This window comes from Mycetomoellerius zeteki, unplaced genomic scaffold (genome assembly GCF_001594055.1).
Source record: "Mycetomoellerius zeteki isolate Tzet28-1 unplaced genomic scaffold, Tzet1.0 scaffold112, whole genome shotgun sequence".
NCBI classification, from domain to species: Eukaryota; Metazoa; Arthropoda; class Insecta; order Hymenoptera; family Formicidae; genus Mycetomoellerius; species Mycetomoellerius zeteki.
Genome location: NW_017256040.1, coordinates 196,017 through 215,850, shown reverse-complemented (window position 1 = coordinate 215,850; position 19,834 = coordinate 196,017). Strand labels below are relative to the sequence as shown.

General features: G+C 33.3%; 2 protein-coding genes across 2 annotated transcripts in view; both read right to left on the bottom strand.

Annotated features, from left to right (window-relative positions):
- LOC108726858 (uncharacterized) overlaps positions 1–16,756 on the bottom strand; it is a 76,360-nt gene extending 59,604 nt beyond the window's left edge. The window contains exons 1-4 of the mRNA XM_018454654.1: positions 16,265–16,756; positions 15,196–15,363; positions 14,370–14,712; positions 14,073–14,256 (exon numbers count right to left, since the gene is read on the bottom strand). Of these exons, the coding sequence (XP_018310156.1) occupies positions 14,073–14,256; positions 14,370–14,712; positions 15,196–15,363; positions 16,265–16,396 (827 nt within the window). The 5' untranslated portion in view covers positions 16,397–16,756. The remainder of the gene's footprint in view (positions 1–14,072; positions 14,257–14,369; positions 14,713–15,195; positions 15,364–16,264) is intronic.
- On the bottom strand, positions 10,000–11,160 carry LOC108726836 (zinc finger protein 235-like). Its single transcript, XM_018454622.1, has one exon. The coding sequence runs from the start codon at positions 11,158–11,160 to the stop codon at positions 10,000–10,002; it is 1,161 nt and encodes a 386-aa protein (XP_018310124.1).
- Positions 16,757–19,834: the final 3,078 nt, after the last annotated feature.

Below are 19,834 nucleotides of genomic sequence, written 5' to 3'. Positions count from 1 at the left end.
AGTGCAGTAAAAAATTTAATAAATATATCTACATAAAATATTGCCAATATAAAATATTAAAATCTCGTTACTTACTGTACAATTGGAAAGCTGCGATCTCAGTGACACATCGAGTTAAATATTTCATATATCATACAAATTATTGCAAATCAAAGTACTAAAAAAAACATACGTGAGTCTAGAAAAAAATAATTTTTTAAATTTATATGTTAATCTTTAGATATATCAAATCATTTATATAAAAGAGAATAAAGTAATATAACAAGTTCTTTCTCAGATGTAATACTTGCAAAATCGAACGACTGTTAAAAGAATTTAATATTTTACTTATAATTATAATCTAATTTTTTAACATTTTTATATATTCAGATGTTTTCAAAAACTTTTCAAGAACATTTTTAAAGAACTACAAATAATATTTTATTGAAATAATCGCTTACACAAAAATAATACTAGAATAAAATATAAATTACGTAAAAATAAAACAAGTTATTCTACATAAAGTAGACATCACGCAAAAATAAATATCAAACTTTGTAAATGTATAAAACAAATTAACATTTGGAAATAAAGAAAATATTTTCTGCCAATTCCTTGTGAAAACTTGGATTTCTTTTATTGTCAATATCTAAAGTTAAATAATACTTGATATAAAAAATTAATCACATTGAATTATTTAAGCATTAAAAATCCAGCTTTGACCGGTATAGGCATTTAATTTCTAGTTCGTATTAGTTGTGTTCTCACATGTAAGATCTAAAATGAGATTCTTATTGTTTATAAGAAATTAATGTTCACAAAAATATAACATATCAGAACTTAAATACTAATAACAATCATAAGATGCGAAGAATCATATAATAATAATACTTCTATATTGCTTAACTATTATTTCAATTTTTCTTATAGAAAAGTAACATGATTAAAAAATTAAATGTCTTTGATATTTATGCGAAAGCCGGTTCCATCTTCGAATAAACTATGTGGTAATTTACCTACTGGATAAACAAAAGAGTAAAAGTGAATAGAGTAAAACAGTGAACTGAAGTTTACCGAAAGCTGGAATAACCCAGCCTAAGTAAAAATACTTATAATCAAATATATTTTATTATTACAAAATACTAACTTTACTTTATTAAAAAGTACTTTAATTAAGAATTCTAGTTTCGTTTGTTTTCTCGCAAAAAAATAAATAAGGTCAAACTAATTACATTCATAAATGGATATAATTTCACTGAAAGATAGTAAAATACATATTTATAAAAATGTTCTACAGCAATTTTTTATTAAACACTATCGTATCATCGCCTGTAATAGATTTATTCCCATAATTTTTACATAATCGTGTAACTTTCTTTCTCTAAACAATGTAACAACAAAGGCACAGGATATTTGATTTGTAACAATTAGGCAAGTATTATATTCAAAGAGCGTACAATTATTTACACTAGAATATATCATTAATGAATTTCTATGAAGATAAAGAACAATGCAAATGAAGATAAAGAACATCGAGCACGAAGCAAATACCAAATAAATAACTATCTCTGTTCATGTATCATATTAGTATTACAAGTAAAACAAATATATATATATATATAAGCATAAATTCGAAAAATACTGTTACAGTAATAGAACTAAAAAGTTATGGACGGCTTATAACAGCTTATGAAATCACTCGTTTTTTTTGATGTTTTGAATATAATGAACAAATCACAAATCGCTATAAACAAACATACAAGAACTATTTTTTTTTTGCTTCGAATTTGTCTTTATTAATTTATTTACGATAAAATTTCATTAGCAAATCTTTTCACAATTTGATCGAATTTCATAAACTAATTTATTTGTTTAATGAACATATTGCATTGTGTAGTTAGTTTGCAAAACGTTTTGTTTACATAATTCTTTGATCGATAATTATACCCACATTATTCATTGATTATAATAAATAATAGATATTATCTTGTAAGTCTTTTAAATTAGACATTATGTATAAGCATCAATAATATCAGACTTTTTAGAGGAATAAGTAAGGGTACCTACCTCACTTAAACTGAATCAGTAAAAATTTCATTAATGATTAAAACACAGTAATATAGAACTTTACTAAGAATCAATAAAGTGTTTCATTTATTTTAATGTAGATATTCATACTTTGCTCTTCTATCTCATATCTCACTAATCATGGCTACGAAAAGTGAAATTAACAGCAATCATACACATTCGTGTCATATTTACAAGATTTTTTGTATTTTGGATTGCTATTTTTTTAAAGACATTTTTATCTTTGAAACTTGCACATATATTCTAGTATTCAAATTGAGAATCATATATTATGTTTATTTATACTTAAACTTGCTGCTATTCATTATTTTCAGCAGTCCAATATTACAAAACCATCTCAAGGTATTTATAGAAATTTTGTATAAAAATTCTTTGAAAATTTCTGGATTTTCAAGTATTTTTGTTGAAAATTTTAAGATTAAAGAATTTTCTAACGCAACTTTAAAATAAAGGAGTGAAATTAAAGTACATATAACATAAATAAGGCATATATTGAAAATTAATAGAAGACAGGGATTTTACAATAGGTAATTTTAACCCATCATTTTTTAGATATTTATAGAAAAGTACAGGGAAGGCATTACAATGCAATATCAGTAAACTACTTTATTCTGCTGACAATAAGTATTTTTTTCTACTGTTACCTTGATTTTTTAAATAAAAATTTGCGAAAAAAGAATATACGTGAATATACGTGGATATGCATGCCACACTCATTGCTAACTGATTCTAAACATTTTACATTATCAAGAAAAAAAAGATCAACAAAATATTAAAAAAAAAAAGAGAGAGAGAGAGAGATAGAATTTAAAAATAAAATTCCAAAAATTTTCTTGATTCCTAGTAAAATTCCATGAAAATCTCTAATTTTCAAGAATAGATCAGAAATTCCTTGAAAATTGCAGGTTTTCGAGGATTTTCCAGGTCGTAAATACTCTAATAATATTATATTTTTTAAATGATATCTTCCAAAAATATCATTTAAAAAATAGAATACTAAGTACAACTACTATATTTTTTACAACTTTCACTACTGATATATACTGATTCCGTTTAGGAGAGACCCTGATTCGATAAATACTTGTTCACATTTTAATCGGTCAATGCTTATTACAAGTATATTTTCAAATTAACATAGCGTAAATCACTACTGAAGCAAATTTGTGTCTTACAATATACTTCCACCAGTTATTTTATAAAATGAAAACGCTTATCAATTTGTGTAGATTGCGAAGTATCTGGCAGTTATTTATATCTATTCTTTACATTTTCTGCTAATATCACCTATGTTGATGAAACATAAGAAATAAACAAGCTTGATTAAACTGTCCTAACTATAACACTATAGTGACCGTTTCATACGGTAATGATTCCTCTTCCTGTTGCGAACTTTCTTGCTGCTGTTGCTGCTGTTCCTGTTGCTGTTGAGCGTTTTGTTTCGCGTGTGTTTTCAAGTGGGAATTCAGCATCGTTTTTGAAGCAAACGATTTGTGACAGTACGTGCAGGGATAAGGTCGATCACCTGTGTGACCTCGTAGATGTACTACCAACGTAGTCCGTTGAGTAAACCTTTTCTTGCAATGAGTGCATTGATGCGGTTTCTCGCCCGTATGTGTGCGACGATGTACGCTCAGGTAGTTCTGCGAGATAAAGCCTTTGCCACAAACGTCACAAACATGAGGCTTCTCGCCGGTATGCTTGCGCTGATGCACTGCGAGATAAGTCTTGCTGGATACAGACTTGCTGCATATCGTACACACGTACTCGTTTTGCGGTCCCACGTTGTCATGGGTCTTCATATGCATCAGCAACACTTGTCTCCGAGAGAAACGCTTGTTGCACAGCTCGCAGTGGTGTTTTCTTTGTGGCTGTACATAATCCGGTTGATGTAGCTTCAAATGTAATCGTAGACCTTGGCGGTAGCGAAATGTGGCGTTACACACATCACATCGAAACGACTTTTCACTCGCATGCGACAACAGATGTACCTGGCAGTTGCTCTTGCTCCGGAATTGTTCGCCGCATTCCTCACACTGATACTTGTAATTAGACACATTGTGACACTTCTGATGAGTAATTAAGTTCTCTTTACGGGAAGTCACGTAGTCACAGTCGTCACAGCTAAAACAGTCCTCGGCAACGTGTTCCTTCTGATGCTCACGCAGCTCCGGCATCGTCATGAAGCTACAGCCACAATTCTCGCAGACCAATTGCTCGTCCTGCTGCGGCTGCACTTGTTCTTCCGAATGGGACTCGTGCATCTTTAAATGCAAATTAAAAGTCTGTTCACAGATGAAAGTGCTGCCACAGAATTCGCATTGCAGAGCACTATTGTGAGCGACCGTCTTCCTCTTCGATTGTGCGGGGTCTGCTAATAACTGCTTCAGCTTGACCGGCTTGATGAAGACCTGCCTGATTACGCTGGATTCGCACTGCTGCCGATCCTGAGGCAGCACCGTGAGTTTTGACACAAAATATCTGGAAAGAAGAGAGACATAAACAGAAGTCAATCAGTGCTCGTTCCTCGCTGCCTCTTTCATTCTTTATCGTTGCCTTAACCAGGCCTTACGTGGTAAGCGAGATATGTACAGGGATGATCAGCTGAATACTCGTGCTCGATTGTATGGAAGTTGGGTAGTCAATAAAGCGCCTCACTTGTGATTTCTAGTATTCTCTTTATTACGTAGCCATCTGCCTTTTATTTTCTCTCATCAATGTCTTATTATACGCTTAAACAATGATTATACGCGAGCGAACACTGTTGTCTTCTGTACTATTCGTTGTACTTGCAACCTCGCTTACATGACCTTGTAGCATACAATTCGCAACTACAAAATACCATTTATATTCTATGCTTCCTTAATACTAATGTTGTGTTTATATTGTGTTCGTTAATAAAATGCGGTCCTCTTAACAATACTAATTATATTAACAATCATACCATATTTTCTTTTCTTCTAAGTGCATAATCTCACTATTTCTTGCTTATAGTATATACAGAATGTTGTATTACTATCGTACGAGCCATAAATTCAATTCTAGATTTTCTGGGAAATTTTGAGTACCGAATTTTCTCTCATAGTCTGATAAAAAATTTAATTTATCGGAGTCCATAATCTTTAATATAATATTAAATATACTTGCAGATAAATAATTTTTAAATTGAAAATTAATATTATATAAAATAATTAATATTATTTGATATCGTACACCCATTAGACTAAGGTTTAATTGATTAAAATTTTGATTTTCAATTATTTATATACCCGATGTAAATAATTTATATTTTTTAATTGATCATTTCTTAGCACCTAAGAAATGCGTCCATATTATCGAGCCGAACCTCAAGCGAAGTTTCGAACCGAACTTTAAGCCGGGCTTCAAGCGAAACCTCAAGCCGAACTTGCAACCGAATTTAAAGATGAGCTTTGAGTCAAACCTCGTATATGTTTCGTGTGCATATTTAATTGCATAAAACATACAATTAAAATCCCAACATAGATCGCTGAAATGCTCGCAATGCTCACGAAGCTCTCTAGATTTAGTTCAAGATTTAACTAGAGATATGGCTCGAAACTCCCTTTTGAGGTTCGGCTCAATAATCTGAACTATCTCGAGATCGAAAAAATATCCTATAATAAAAATACCCTGTATAACATACTCGTATAAATTTACTTTCATCATTTTTCTCTGCACATTTTTATTATAATTATATATACTATTCTATAAATGTTAAATAATTTTGTTTTCTTTTCTTAGCTATATAAGGAGCAAAAAATCAATTGTAATTAATGTCAGTAGAAAAAATCTTATAATATGCAAAATTATACGAACCTTTTGATAAATGTATTATAGAAAATTAAGATATTGTTCATATTACGAAATACCAGCTTTAAACTGTTCATGTAATACTTGCACATTACAGAAAATTATGTCCACATTATAGTTACTAGGATATTAATATTTTTATCCATATTTCTAAAATCTAAATTACAGATAGATCGATATTGAAAGATTGTTCGCTTGAACAATGATAGCGAATGATACAACAATGTCAAACAGTTGAAAAATATTAAGTTTAAGCAATCGATCACTAGAGAAACGATGATGCAGATACTTTTCAATTTTCATCGTTTTGTACTTTTTATCGGCTGTATTCATTTGCACTTAAAAAAATTCACAAGTGTAAAAAAATAAAATAATTACTTACAGTTAATAGTTCATAGTTCCTTAATTTATTGAAGTTAATGTTTTTCGAATTAACATATGCTTCAGTATAAATTTTGTTTTAATACCACAAATGTATCTTTCCTAAATGTAGTTCATCTATATTAAAATATTTATATAAAAAAGCCATTTATTCTGTTTACATTACAGCTAAATTGTAACGTCAAAAACCAGAGAATATATAAAGAAAATTCTTGCAAAAATTACATTGTGTGTGAAGCATAATTTTTTAATAAAACATTTCCAGTTAAACATACTTGCAAAATATATCGAGAAAATTCTTCTTTTATTTTGGAATAAAATAAAACATACATTTATTATTTCAACAGCTGTTGTACAATTTATTTCGTTTCTCGGTTAAACACAATTCAATTCCAAATACATAGATAGTTGTCGATTACCGGAATATAAAAGGCGTTTTCAGTATTTTACAAACCTATTCTACTAATTGCTAATGTTATTTTATTGAAAAATACTTATATTTTGAATATTTTGCTAGAATTTTCTTTATGTATTTTTTCGTTTCTAACAAGTTTCCGGAAGTTTCACAACTGTCCGGAACAGATTTGATTCTCCATAAAATATGTTGTTAAACACAAAAATCTAAAAAAAACACGTATTTTTTTAAACATACGCTTTAAGGGGTGAAACATCCCTTTGAAGAAAAATATTTCTATTTCAAGCCGAAAACCATCAGAAGTATAAAAGATGGAAAAAATTTTTTTAAACAAAAGTACGGTTTCAACAGTACTTCAATGTTGTGAAGAAAAAAATTTTTTTTCTTCACAACATTGAAGTATTCTTGAAACCGTACTTTTGTTTAAAAAATTTTTTTTCTTCACAATATTGAAGTATTCTTGAAACCGTACAACTTTTGTTTAAAAATTTTTTTCCATCTTTTATACTTCCAACGGTATTCGGCTCGAAATAGAAATACCATTTTTTTTCAAAGGGGTGTTTCACTCTTTAAACATGAGTTAGCGTACGTATAAAAAAATACGTGTCTCTCTCTTGGATTTTCGTGTTTAACAACATATTTCATGGAGAATCAAATCGGTTCCGGACAGTTGTGAAACTTCCCTTGTAAGTTACAATGCTCCTGAGTAGTCACCACAGCCATATTGAATCGTGACATCAGAAGAGAGAAATGACACGTTAATTTATGTTGCATGCCATTTGTAACTAAAGACAATTTGGATAAAATACATAAAGAAAATTCTAGCAAAATATTCAAAATGATGAGATTGCTTTAAAGCATTTGTAAAACTCGATGAAAACTATGTTTATTCCCCCTGAGTCAGTAAATAATTGTGAAAAGTGATAAGACATGTAAGTGAAAATAAGCTACGCATGCGCATTGAATAAAAGCACTTCATGTGCCCTTTATCACTTTTTACGATTATTTACCGACTGTCTGGGGGGATAAGCATCACAGTTTTCATTGATTTTTACTAATGTTTTAAAGCAATCTCATCATTTAGATTTATCCAAATTGTCTTTAGTTACAAATGGCATGCGACACAATAATTAACGTGTCATTCCTCGCTTCTGACGTCACGATTCAATATAGCTGTGGTGACTACTCAGGAGCCTTAAAATGGCTGAAAGAACAAGAGTCTGTAGTATAGAATTTTTTTGTTATCGCAAATCTTGTGAAGTTTATTATAATTTAAACATAAGTTTAATTATAATTTCAAAAATGCATTTTATCTCGATTTTATCTTTTTATATATATAAACAACATTCTTGATATGAATTACATGTATATAGTTGAGCAAATATAAATAAATGAATATTATGGTATGTATCTTGCAAAAATATATTTTGTATATTTAAAACAAAATAAAACCAAATCATTTGAAAAATTCTGCAAATATATCATCGTTAGACTAATACTAGCACAAATATGACGTGATCTTTACAAAAGATATTGTCAATTTTCACTAATCGGCAATATATGCAGAGATGCACGTATAATATACGTTTGCAAAAATGCAGTCTAATCTGTTCTATTAATGGAAAAAAAATACATTTATATAGCACACTAAAGTCGAAAATCACGGCGAAAAATCATTAAAACTATTATTTATTCTATCTGCAGATCTACCTTTGAATTGCATGTAATTTCTAGGACTATATCTAGATATTTAAGCGTCTTCATACTTACATGTCACATTTACGTAATTTACGTTACACGTTCTACCCTGTCTTTCATCCCATATTAATTAAAGACACCTGAATTCAGTTGAAATTATTTATCGTATTATAGAGCAATCGGCCAACAATTTAGTTAATATAATTAAAAATGTAATGTTAATGCAGGAAGCATAAAAATAATTAATTATTAAATTGTTTTTAAAACTTTAATTTACTTCACGATTAAAAAAATTAAATAATTTAGAAAATTGAACTTTTAGGCACTTTATATTATTGCGCAGGTACTAACTTTTCTTATTAGAAACTAAATTATGCCATATCAATTTTCATTTAAAAAGATAGAAAGTTTCGCGTCGCGTTTAAGAATATTCATTATTTTAAATATCTTGTATAATATACAAACAATATCACAGTGATGACAACATTTATGATTATAGCATACAATTATTCGCGTATTTTTATTCGTGATTTCGTGATTTGATTATTAAATATATTTTATCCGAAACTATACGGAATTATATATTATCATGTAGACAGTTCATTAAAAAAATTAATTTAATTATACAATTACATTTTAAAGCTCCTGAGGTTGTGTTCCAAAATTTATTGCCGATACTGAAAATCTATAGAGCATGTGACGTAAACTATAGATTATCAGTACTGGCAGTAAATTTTGGAACACAGCCCGAGTAGTCACCACAGCCATTTTGAATTGTGACGTCAGAAGCGAGGAATGACACGTTAATTTGTTGCACGCCATTTGTAACTAAAGACAATTTGGAGATATCTAAATGATGAGATTGCTTTAAAACATTTGTAAAAATCTATGAAAACTATGCTTATCTCCCCTGAATCAGTAAATAAAAAGTAATAAGACACGTGTAAGTGAAAATAAGCTACGCATTGAATAAAAGCACTTCGTGTGCCTTTTATCACTTTTTACGATTATTTACTGACTGTCAGAGGAAATAAGCATAGTTTTCATCGATTTTTACAAACGTTTTAAAACAATCTCATCATTTAGATTTATCCAAATTGTCTTTAGTTACAAATGGTATGCAACATAAATTAATGTCATTTCTCGCTTCTAACGTCACGATTCAATATTGCTGTAATGACTATTCAGGAGTTTTAATTTGTTTACTATATTATATCGACTTACTATACTGCGAGTAACTTGAGTAATTTTAGGCACTTGTTAGATATCAACACGATATACAATTTCCATATAAGATTACGTCCAATCAAAAATATTTTACTTTTATAGAATTTTATTTCCAATAAAATATTTGTCTTTAAAAAATTATACACACTAGTTATCAAAATTTGGTTCAATTGGTAATTAAAAAAGTATCGATCATTTTTAGTTTGACTTTTGCAGATTTTCCTTTTTCATTTAAATTATATTAAACTGCTTTCTTTTAATTCGTTCAGTTGATTTAAATTTATCACAATTTTTTTTCTAGAGTGTTGATAAAATATGGATTCTGAGATCAAATAAGACTTTCGAATATCAATTACATTTTGAATTTGATGGCGATCGTCAGTTCAATGTTTCTTCATATGATTAAGCATAATCGTTCGCGTGACAAATCCCTTTCCGCATAGCGTACAAGTATACGGACGCTCTCCCGTATGATAACGGCGATGCACGGTGAGCGTCGACGCTTGCGTGAATGATTTGCCGCACATGGCACAGAGATACGGCCTCTCACCGGTGTGAATGCGCTGGTGTACCACGTAATACTTGCGATGCGTGAAGCCCTTGCCGCATACGTCGCAGACTAGCGGTCGCGACTTGTGCACCGCCTTATGCGTGGTCAACGATTCGGCGGTCGTGAACTGCTTGGAACACGAGTCGCAAGGATAAGAAGGTACAGACTTGATGGGCATTACGGGTCCACCACTCCCACCGCCGCCGGCACCGCCACCGACAACCCCGAGATTGCCAGTTACCACCGAATCGACAGGCGACGACACCGCATTGGTACCCGCGACTATTCGATTTTCATTACTCGCCGGCAACGGTCTATGAGTTTTCGCGTGGTGATTATACAAATTGCGCGTTTCGAAGCGCATCAAGCATCTCGGACAAGAATAGGGTTTCTCTTGGCTGACCTCTTGGTGCATCCTCCGATGACGTTCCAGTGGTGTGCGATACCGAAATCTGGCCTGGCAGAGATCGCAGGCGAATGCTTTTTCCACGTTGCCACCGGGCGGTGTAGCGAAATTGGCGGAGGTTGACGCGCATGTGGGCATGGGCGTAGAATGCGTAACTTCGTGCATCCTCAGGTGATTTAAAGCAACGAAGGTCCGCGAGCAGATTGCGCACGAGTACCGCGGCTGATTCTCGATACAATGTTCGAATTCCGGACGCGCGGCGTGACTTGTTCGCAAGTGGTAGTTTAGCTTAAAGGCACTTCGGAATTCCAGGCCGCACGTAGGACACGGACAAGACTCAGTAAAGATTTGCACCTGATCAAGCAGAGACTGGTCCGGACACACAGATTGAAAATGCGGGGGGAACAATGTCGACGAAAGCATCGACGATTGATTCGAAAATATCGAGTTGGTCTGTAGGAGATTACAACTGACGGACATACCGGCCTCCCCGATCTCGGGCGAGGGCGAGAGAATCTGACGCAGCATCCCTGATAATCCACCGAAGGTCCCGCCTCCTTCCCTGAAATTGACAAAACCCAAGGACATTGCAACGGAGAACGACCTGTGAGCACACACAACTTTGTCTTTTGATTCTGTTTCTTGTGATCATTACAAATATATCTTGCATACAGGCGGTGATGAGAGAAAGAGAGAGGAAGAGAAAAATAGAAAGATAGAAAAAAGATAGATCTTATGCTTATGTGAGTGCTGCAAGGTGGCCGGTGCAAGGTGCTTGGGCATTGCTGGCATCCCTCTCGAAACGCAGCAATAATAATAATGTGTTACAAGAGCGCAAGTGCGAATCGAGAAAGTCATCGCGATTGTCGTCAAGTCAAACAGCATTGGAAGTTTCATCCACTACGTGAATACAGCTTTCCGAATTCATAAGGCTTACATGAGAATATTTAAATAATATTAGATGATTAATATTACACGATAAAAATGACTTATTAATTACGCGCGCGACATGAAATGATTTTGTAGATTCAGTCTCATATCGTGTCCATTAATAATTAATTATAATTAAAAATATATACATTAAATGTGTATATATATATATATATATATGTTAGATATTTCATAACAATATAGCAGAAGGGAAAAATAAAGATCAAGCCATAAAATTTGGCAAAAAGAGTTTAAGAAAAGCAAATTTTTACTCAAAAGACTCACTAATGATTTGAAATAGAACATGTTAAAACGCAAATTAAATCAGGTATAGAAAAATCTCACCTTTATAAAGCATTCCATTACAATATGGCATCTTCTTCTCATTTGCACACCGTAAAACGGAGCGATTTTTCACATGTCCTTTTTTTTACTCGTGTCCAACACACCATAACATGTCATTTTAACATATCACTAACATACCGAATCAGATAAAAACGTAGTTAAGAATTGCAGTAAGTACGATAGACAAAAGAAAAAATCAAACGTATTATTCAGTACCGAGTGATGAGTGACTGAATCTATAAAAGTTTGATACAGTAAAAGCACAAAAGTGCTATGTATCAATCCTTCATATATCAGATGCTCACTATACTCAAAACTGAGTAATACAATTTTCTTCGTCCATAAAAGCATTAAAACGTTTATGACATAAAATGACATACTCAGAATATTATGACACAAATATCAAATATTGCAGCCAATTCAAGGCGCAATATTTGACAAAATTTTTGCTTATTTCAAATGCGAAACCGGCGCAACTATAATGCAAGCCTGGTTCTTATTATTTGTTAAACAAAATTATCCCTCGCGATATATTTCTTTTGCACTTATAAAAGCGCGAAATAATACGCGCAATTCAAGCAATGTGCGTGATAGAATAACTCGCAGTCGCGTCGGGATATTTATAGAATATTCATTCGATACCAAAATGGCATCATAAATTTGTCATAGATAACAATGCAAATTCGCACATTATTATTATTGATACGAATTTGCATTATTTTGTTTTGCATATAAGAGATGGCCTACAAATAAAATAGAATACAAAATGTAGAAAAGATGATACTCGCCTTTGTGTTTACAAAAATCCTCTTGATTCAGCAGTCGTTTAACGGATGATTCTTTCTATCGGAAGAAATACAATCCTTCATCTTCTTCAACATCGAAATTCTTAACCATTCTTAACCGATTTGTTTTCTCGGTTAAAATACACTATTACGCAATAATTTTGTCGTCTGACGAATCGTATTGGATCGTATGTAAAATTTTATTAACGATCTCGTGAAACACGTATTTTTTTACGTCGATTAAAAGTAACTCTTAAGATTAGTCGTAACACTAATAGAGTAATAATGTCCTGGCAATATCGTAAAGCGCAGGCGTCGGAAAGCACGAAGATCATAAATCAGAAATAGTAGATATATGTTGCATTAAAAAAATATCTATCGTCTGTGATTTTTTTTTGGATCGGCCGAATATCGGTCATGTGCGGCATTTAGTGCCATCACGTAAGCGTGGGAATATTAATATCGACAACATGTAAACATTTGATTCATGAGTGGACAAAGAGATCAGGCTGGTTTCTCTCAGACATCACTATTGCTAGATGAGAAATTAATTTCTTTGTCATATAATGTACCTGGATAATCCAGAGAAATCCCTCTATCCATTTTTTGCACATATATAAATAATTTCTAACAAAGTCCATTTCGATTAAAGTATAAAATTAATATCAAATTCAATAAGATATAAAGAACATTGTTACAAAATTGATATCAAGATGTGTTTTATCGAAATGCACTTTATGTACATGCTACCACATGTAAAAATAACAAGGTGCTTAGCAATTTGTATCCTAAACTCATCATGTAATATATATTTTTCTTAAATAACATACAAAATCGTTTAAAATTAATGTGAATGTTATACATAATATATAGAAAATTTAAATTATATTTAAATTGCTAAACACCTAGAGCCAAAGATGGTTGTGGGGTGTGTTCAAACTTACCTTGTGTTTACCTGCATCTTACATTCATAAGAATTAAAGCTACAGATGTAGTTGTTGTCTATCTTGCATTTTTATTTCTATCTTACAGGCTCGACAATTCTTTTAAGACTTATTAATTTATGAAGGAAAGAGCATGATGCATAATTAAAAATAGTTTAAAACAGAGCACAATATTCTCATATTATTCGCACATTAGATATTGATCTTTTTTTAGAAATAAATATACTTCAATACTATTGACTTCTGTTTAAGTTACTGAAACTACTTTTCCATAATAATTCACTATAGTTCAATATGTTCATTATCGTTAAATTTATTCCATTTATGCACATCGCTGATTTTATAATTACGAATTCATTTTCAAACTCAAATAAAGTAGATAAAAATAATGAGCAAAAAATAAAACCAACGCAATGTTTATGTATGATTGTATATGTTTACCACAACAAATAACATCTTTGGCCCTTAAACAATAAAGTAAGAACAGAAAACTCACCCAGTTTTCGGATCCACATCTGATGTTTGTGGTATTACTATCTCCGGCATATCTGTAATTTTCTGTTGTTGAAGTCCTGAAGGGCCTGCTTCATCGCACGCCAAAGAAACGTTGACAAATGTTGTAGGCTCTATAGTTCTATTAGATATAGGATCTTCTTCACTTTCTTCTTTTATAGGTAGGCCTTAAATAAAATTTAAGGTTTTCTTTTTTCTTTCTATTTTTCTAAACTTTTCTATTATTTGCCTAGTAACTAAATGTATTACAAGATATGATGAATAGAACAGATATATATACCTTCGTCTCCATCACATTCATCGTCCGAGTTTTCATCTTCATCACTGCTTTCTTCTTCTTCGTCCTGTTGCGTAGGCGCGTCTGTCTGATTCTGTGTGATTTGGTCATGTGTCGTTTGCGTGCTTGGTCCAGCTACTGGTTGAACATTTTGTACAGAACTACCACTGTTGTCCATAGGAACTGAAGTTATTTGTTGTTGAGTATTACTCGACATCATCATGGGCATACTGAGGCTCATGTTGTCCATCATACTCATATTCATATTGTTCTGATGTTCGCTTACTTGCTGCATCACAGTACCATCTAACCTGTTCTCATTGTTCTGATCTGCTTTTACTCCGTTCTAAAATTTAATAAAATGGCAAACATAAGTTTCATATTTATCACGAAATAAAAGTTTCAATAATAAATTAAACCTAATATAATATAATATTTTGTCTCCGAATTGAAATAATCCAACTTATCTTTTTAATTATCTAACCATTATATCTCACATAATATCTTTATAAGATTTATCAATTACTGAGTAATGCATATATGGGAAAGGTTATAATATAAAATATATAAAAATATAAAGTATTAAAACAAACTTACAAGTATACAATATGTAAAATATTATGATCACTAGCTATCATCATTGCTAAGGAATTAAGGTAAACATAGACAAAAGAAGAACCAAACAAACGATGTTCTACAGATTTATACCATTTTTAAAGGCCTTCTAAATTTTCAAGATTATACAGTACTGTACAAGGTGTGCATAAAATTTTTCATAAGTTTGTCGAAAAAATTAAGCAACAAATAAATTATATGGAACAGTAATTACCGGATTGAGAACATTGTAACCCTGTTTGTCTTCCATGTTTACTTCGCCTAGCCACTGGAGCAATTGTTTCTCAGCATTTGCCGTCGTATGCCAAAATTGATAACATAACTCTACTTTATATACGCAATCATCGCATATCTTTTTAGGTAATTTGTCTTCTCTGTTCACCTATAATCATAAAAAGAAAATTCATGAGACATTGCATCTCGTATACATGCACTATAATATTTTATTTTGTATCCAAATAAAATATTTCAATATATTAAAATTACCAAGTTATTATATCTCGTATATCGTTATAATTTAAATTAATACAATTTATTAATATAATGAATACTATAAATATTATAATGTATGTATATTAACGTAGATCCCAATAAAATCGTTTTCTGGGAATTGCCTCTCTGAAGCAACAAACACAAGAGACGCCATTAAACCGTAGGCGATCAACGAGAAAGTAATGGCCAATGTACGCGTAGCGTTTACTCGTGTTTTCTCTGTCCGTACTTAAGCGAGATCGCAGCTCGACATGAATCGAAGCAAAGAACCAAAAATTATCAAATAAAATGAGGGAATATCGATCCATGGGAAGTTGAGCAAGCGTCGCCGTTACGCGTTTCGCGTAGGTAACGTCGGCGGCAAGATGTCGAAAACGGCTCGAGGATTAATAGATTTCCCGATCGCGCAATTAAAGATTTACAATGGCCGCGTTTCTCGCGAGGGACAGATACGACTTCGTTGGCGTCGGTGCGCGAGCGGAACGGGGGCGTATTTTTATGAAACGGCGTCCGTGCGAGGTAAAAAGCGCGGCAAAGTCCATCGAGTAATTAGCGGTATCACAAAGGCGACGAGCGACGAGACAGAGATCGCACACCGCGTAATATGTAGCGTCATATAGCGTGCCGTCTCAACGGATCACGGAGCGGCTGTTCCTCGTCAATGGAAATACGCCCAAGGAACGTTGAGTCTGATATCTCCATCGTAGAGGTCGATCTGTGATCCGTTCGCAAAGACTCGGCAAGATGGCGGATCGTCATAGCTAGGCCGAACGGCGTAGTTAGCTTCTTACCTTGACCGGCAAACAGGCGGTGATCTTGAGGAATATCTGCCGCACGTCTCCCTCACCCTCGAAAATCGGCACGGAGACGCGGTCCTTCACAAGACACAACCGGCATAGGTCCAAGTAGTCGAGGGAGGACATTTTACCGCGTGAAACGCCAGCTTCGAAACACGCTAAGCCGCGCCCGTTAAAAGCGTACGCCGTTCGCTGCGAATCCGTACAGAGAGGGGCCCCGCGCGTCGTTCACTATGCGTCGCTTCTCAACCACACCTCGGCCGCGTCCGCTTCGCTTCGGCCCTCGTCGGTACGCTTCGGCTGCCGTCGACGCGCTTCGGCAGTTTCCGTGGCGACTCGACGGCCGCGTTCGCGTATCGATCAGCTTGACCGAAGCCAACCGCCTTCACACACGACAGTCCCCAGTGACGAGAAGGTTCTCTCCTTGAAACGCGAATCGTAAATCGATGCGGGACAACGATTTTCTCTCTCGAAATCTCCAATCCTGAAAATCGGGAGATTATCTCTCCTCCCTTCTTTTTTTTTCTTACTACTTGCTTCAGCTGTCGAAATCGAAACGAAACTGAGATTGGAGTCGTAATTCAAACGATACGTACGAAATCGGCAAAATTATTTTTCCATAATTAACTCGAATAATTGCGTAAATTGTTTTCCCGAGAAAAATTCTTGGCTTCGTATAAATTCACGACGCCGATTGATTGATCGGGCAGGTGACTGAGCACGCAAAAGGTCGTTCGGGTGCACGCTATGAAGTTTTCATGCTCAATTACTCCCACTTTAGTTAGATGCTCAACGACGCATGATCAAACCGTATAACGGCTATCAGCAAATAACAAAGAGACCGATAGAGAAAATGTTGATATCTATTCATTGATTCGTATACCATTCTTTGTCTCTACTGCGCGATGCATAATAAATTATGTATTGTGAACAGAATAGCATTTATTTAAGCACCTGTGAGTATATATTTAATACTTTTTACGTGAACGATCGGTAGTCTATCATTTAACTTTAAATTACAAAAACGTAGGCTCGAGGAGCGCACTATCAGTGCAGCTATTATGTCATTCTGGCTGCGTTTCCGTTGCACGCATAATGTGCATAATGTATCATGTTATCCTTGTTTAACCCTCAGAGAATAACAAGAATAAAATGATACTTCATTCGTATTATGCGTGCAGCCTCTTTGTATCATTTATTAAACGTAAAATGAAAATAGAATGAAGTGATAACGTTAATAACGTGCTTTCCGAACATAATCTTAGAAATAAGCCGAAGTAAGATTGATTCAAGCGTCGTACCTATTTCAACACAAAAGCAGTTGATTTATCTGTATTCGAAAAGAGATCAAGAAATATGCATGAATAAATAGCTTATTATAAATCTAAAAGTAAAAAAAAATATTTTCTTATATCATTTATTTTCTAAATTTTTTTTAGAATGGAATCTCACCCTAAAGAATGAAAATTGTGCTAATCTTGAAAAATAGCTTATTAATCTTAAATTTTTAAGAGTGAGATTTCACTTTTCAGAGGCGATACCTGCTTTCCAGATATCACGTTATCCTTGTTTAATATTCAGTGAGCAACAAGGATAAAATGATCACACTTGGGCTGTGTTCCAAAATTGATTGCCAGTGCTGCGTGTCGTCATAAGTGCATGCTACCAATAGCGTTCCAATTTTAGTAAGCATGCTTTTCATGCAAACGCAGCTTTCATTTTGGAACGATATTTTGAGTGCTGTTAACGTATAGCGACTTCAGCGAAAAGAAACAAATAATCTAGAAGTATGGAGAGAACCATACAGAAAAAATTTTTATTTGAAACCATTATAAAATTAGCATTCGATTCTAGTGATGAAGAGTATAGTGATTCGGATTCAGAATTAGCCGAAATTATATATAATTCAAGAAGACTAGAACTAAGGAGGATCAACTCGCGTGGTGGGGGTGAGTCAAAAAACGTCCGCGGCTATTCACACGATGTGCAGCGGCACTGCGCATTGTGTGAAAGTTCGATATAAGAGCGACAAAGTGACGATTATAGAACGATAGAGCGAAAACTATATAGAGCAACAGAGAGGACTAATGAAGCGCAAGAGTGGGGGAAGTTATCCGTCGCCACTTTTTGCCTCACCCCCACTACCGCTATTGGCACGAGTTGATCCTCCTTAGTTCTAGTCTTTTTGATATAATTATTCGAAGTATGAATAAATAAATGTGACCACAAAAAGCTGACTACAAAAAAATTATAAATCTACTCACTACTTCTTGCTTTCTCAGCATCTTCTACCGAAATATTTATTTTAAATTCAGTATTACTCTCAGCATCAATTAAAATTAACTCCTCCATCTTTTCCGCCATCTTTGTGCTGTAACTGCCTCACCTCTTCAGCCACAGTAGCCGCAGCAGGAAATGACAAAATTAGTGACGTCTTTACTCTCTCGCAGCACTGTCACAGCGTGCTACGATGATTTTTGGAACGGTGCTAACAGTGCTGCCAGCGCTGGCAAACAATTTTGGAACAAAGTCTTGGATAGCCTCGGATGGGAATCTGAACATAACCCAGAGTAAGATTCATTCTAAAAGTTTTAAAGAGTATAAGTATTTCTTATTTTCAATATTTTTCGGAAAGAAACCTTTTGTCTGTAACATTTTATTTTTTGAAATATGAGTAAAAATGATCGCAAGAGAAAGGATTTCATGAAGTCACCTCCCTTTGTACGTTACGATTTAAGGTGCCTACACACAAAACGAACAACGATCTCTCTACATTCTTTGGAGCAGAATTTAAAGAGTAAATCTCTCACTCTTAAAAATTGAAAATTCTGTCAGTCTTGAAAAAGTACTGAATAGTACTAAAGTTAATCATCATTTAGAAAGATCTCATCGTCGATATAAACGGTCCAGCATTCAATTGATACAAAAATCTATCGTTTGATCGTGATCCAATGTGAAACCGGCTTTACGCTGACGCAAAAGAAATCAATGACCTCTTGCGTCCTTCCCTTCGCTGCTGCATTGATTGCGTTTTACTTTTATTAATATTTGAAGAAAAACGATTTTTCATTTTTGAATGCTTTTTTGAAGAAATGCTTTTATCATTTATTCATATACTTCATCTACTATTATTATTATATGTATAACATATTTGTACACATATAATAAATATGATTTTTGAGATATTTATTTTAAAAAATTGAAAATTACACTGAGAGAAAACAAAATAGTTCCAGCAACTATAAATTTGGCAACTTTTGCAATTGAAGTACCTGTAACTAGATTTACAAAGTAATAGAAACTAAAGTAGTGCTGAATATTATAAAAATATAGTCACGGTAACAAATTGTATGCACTATTAATTGGTAGTGAAGTAGTGACTCAATTACAATACATTGAGTAGTTACTTGGACTTCATGCAAATAGATATAACAATTACATTTTTCTAGTTTAGACAAAAATTTTTAAAGTGTCGCTCAGTACGAGTAGTACGCGGCTTTGTCACCAGAGGGACGTAGCGGAGTTCAGTTTCTCCTAAGAAGGAAACCACTCGCTTACAATAAA

Excerpts from the sequence above, each read along its gene's own strand:
- LOC108726836 (XM_018454622.1), bottom strand. The coding sequence starts at position 11,160 with ATGTCCTTGGGTTTTGTCAATTTCAGGGAAGGAGGCGGGACCTTCGGT.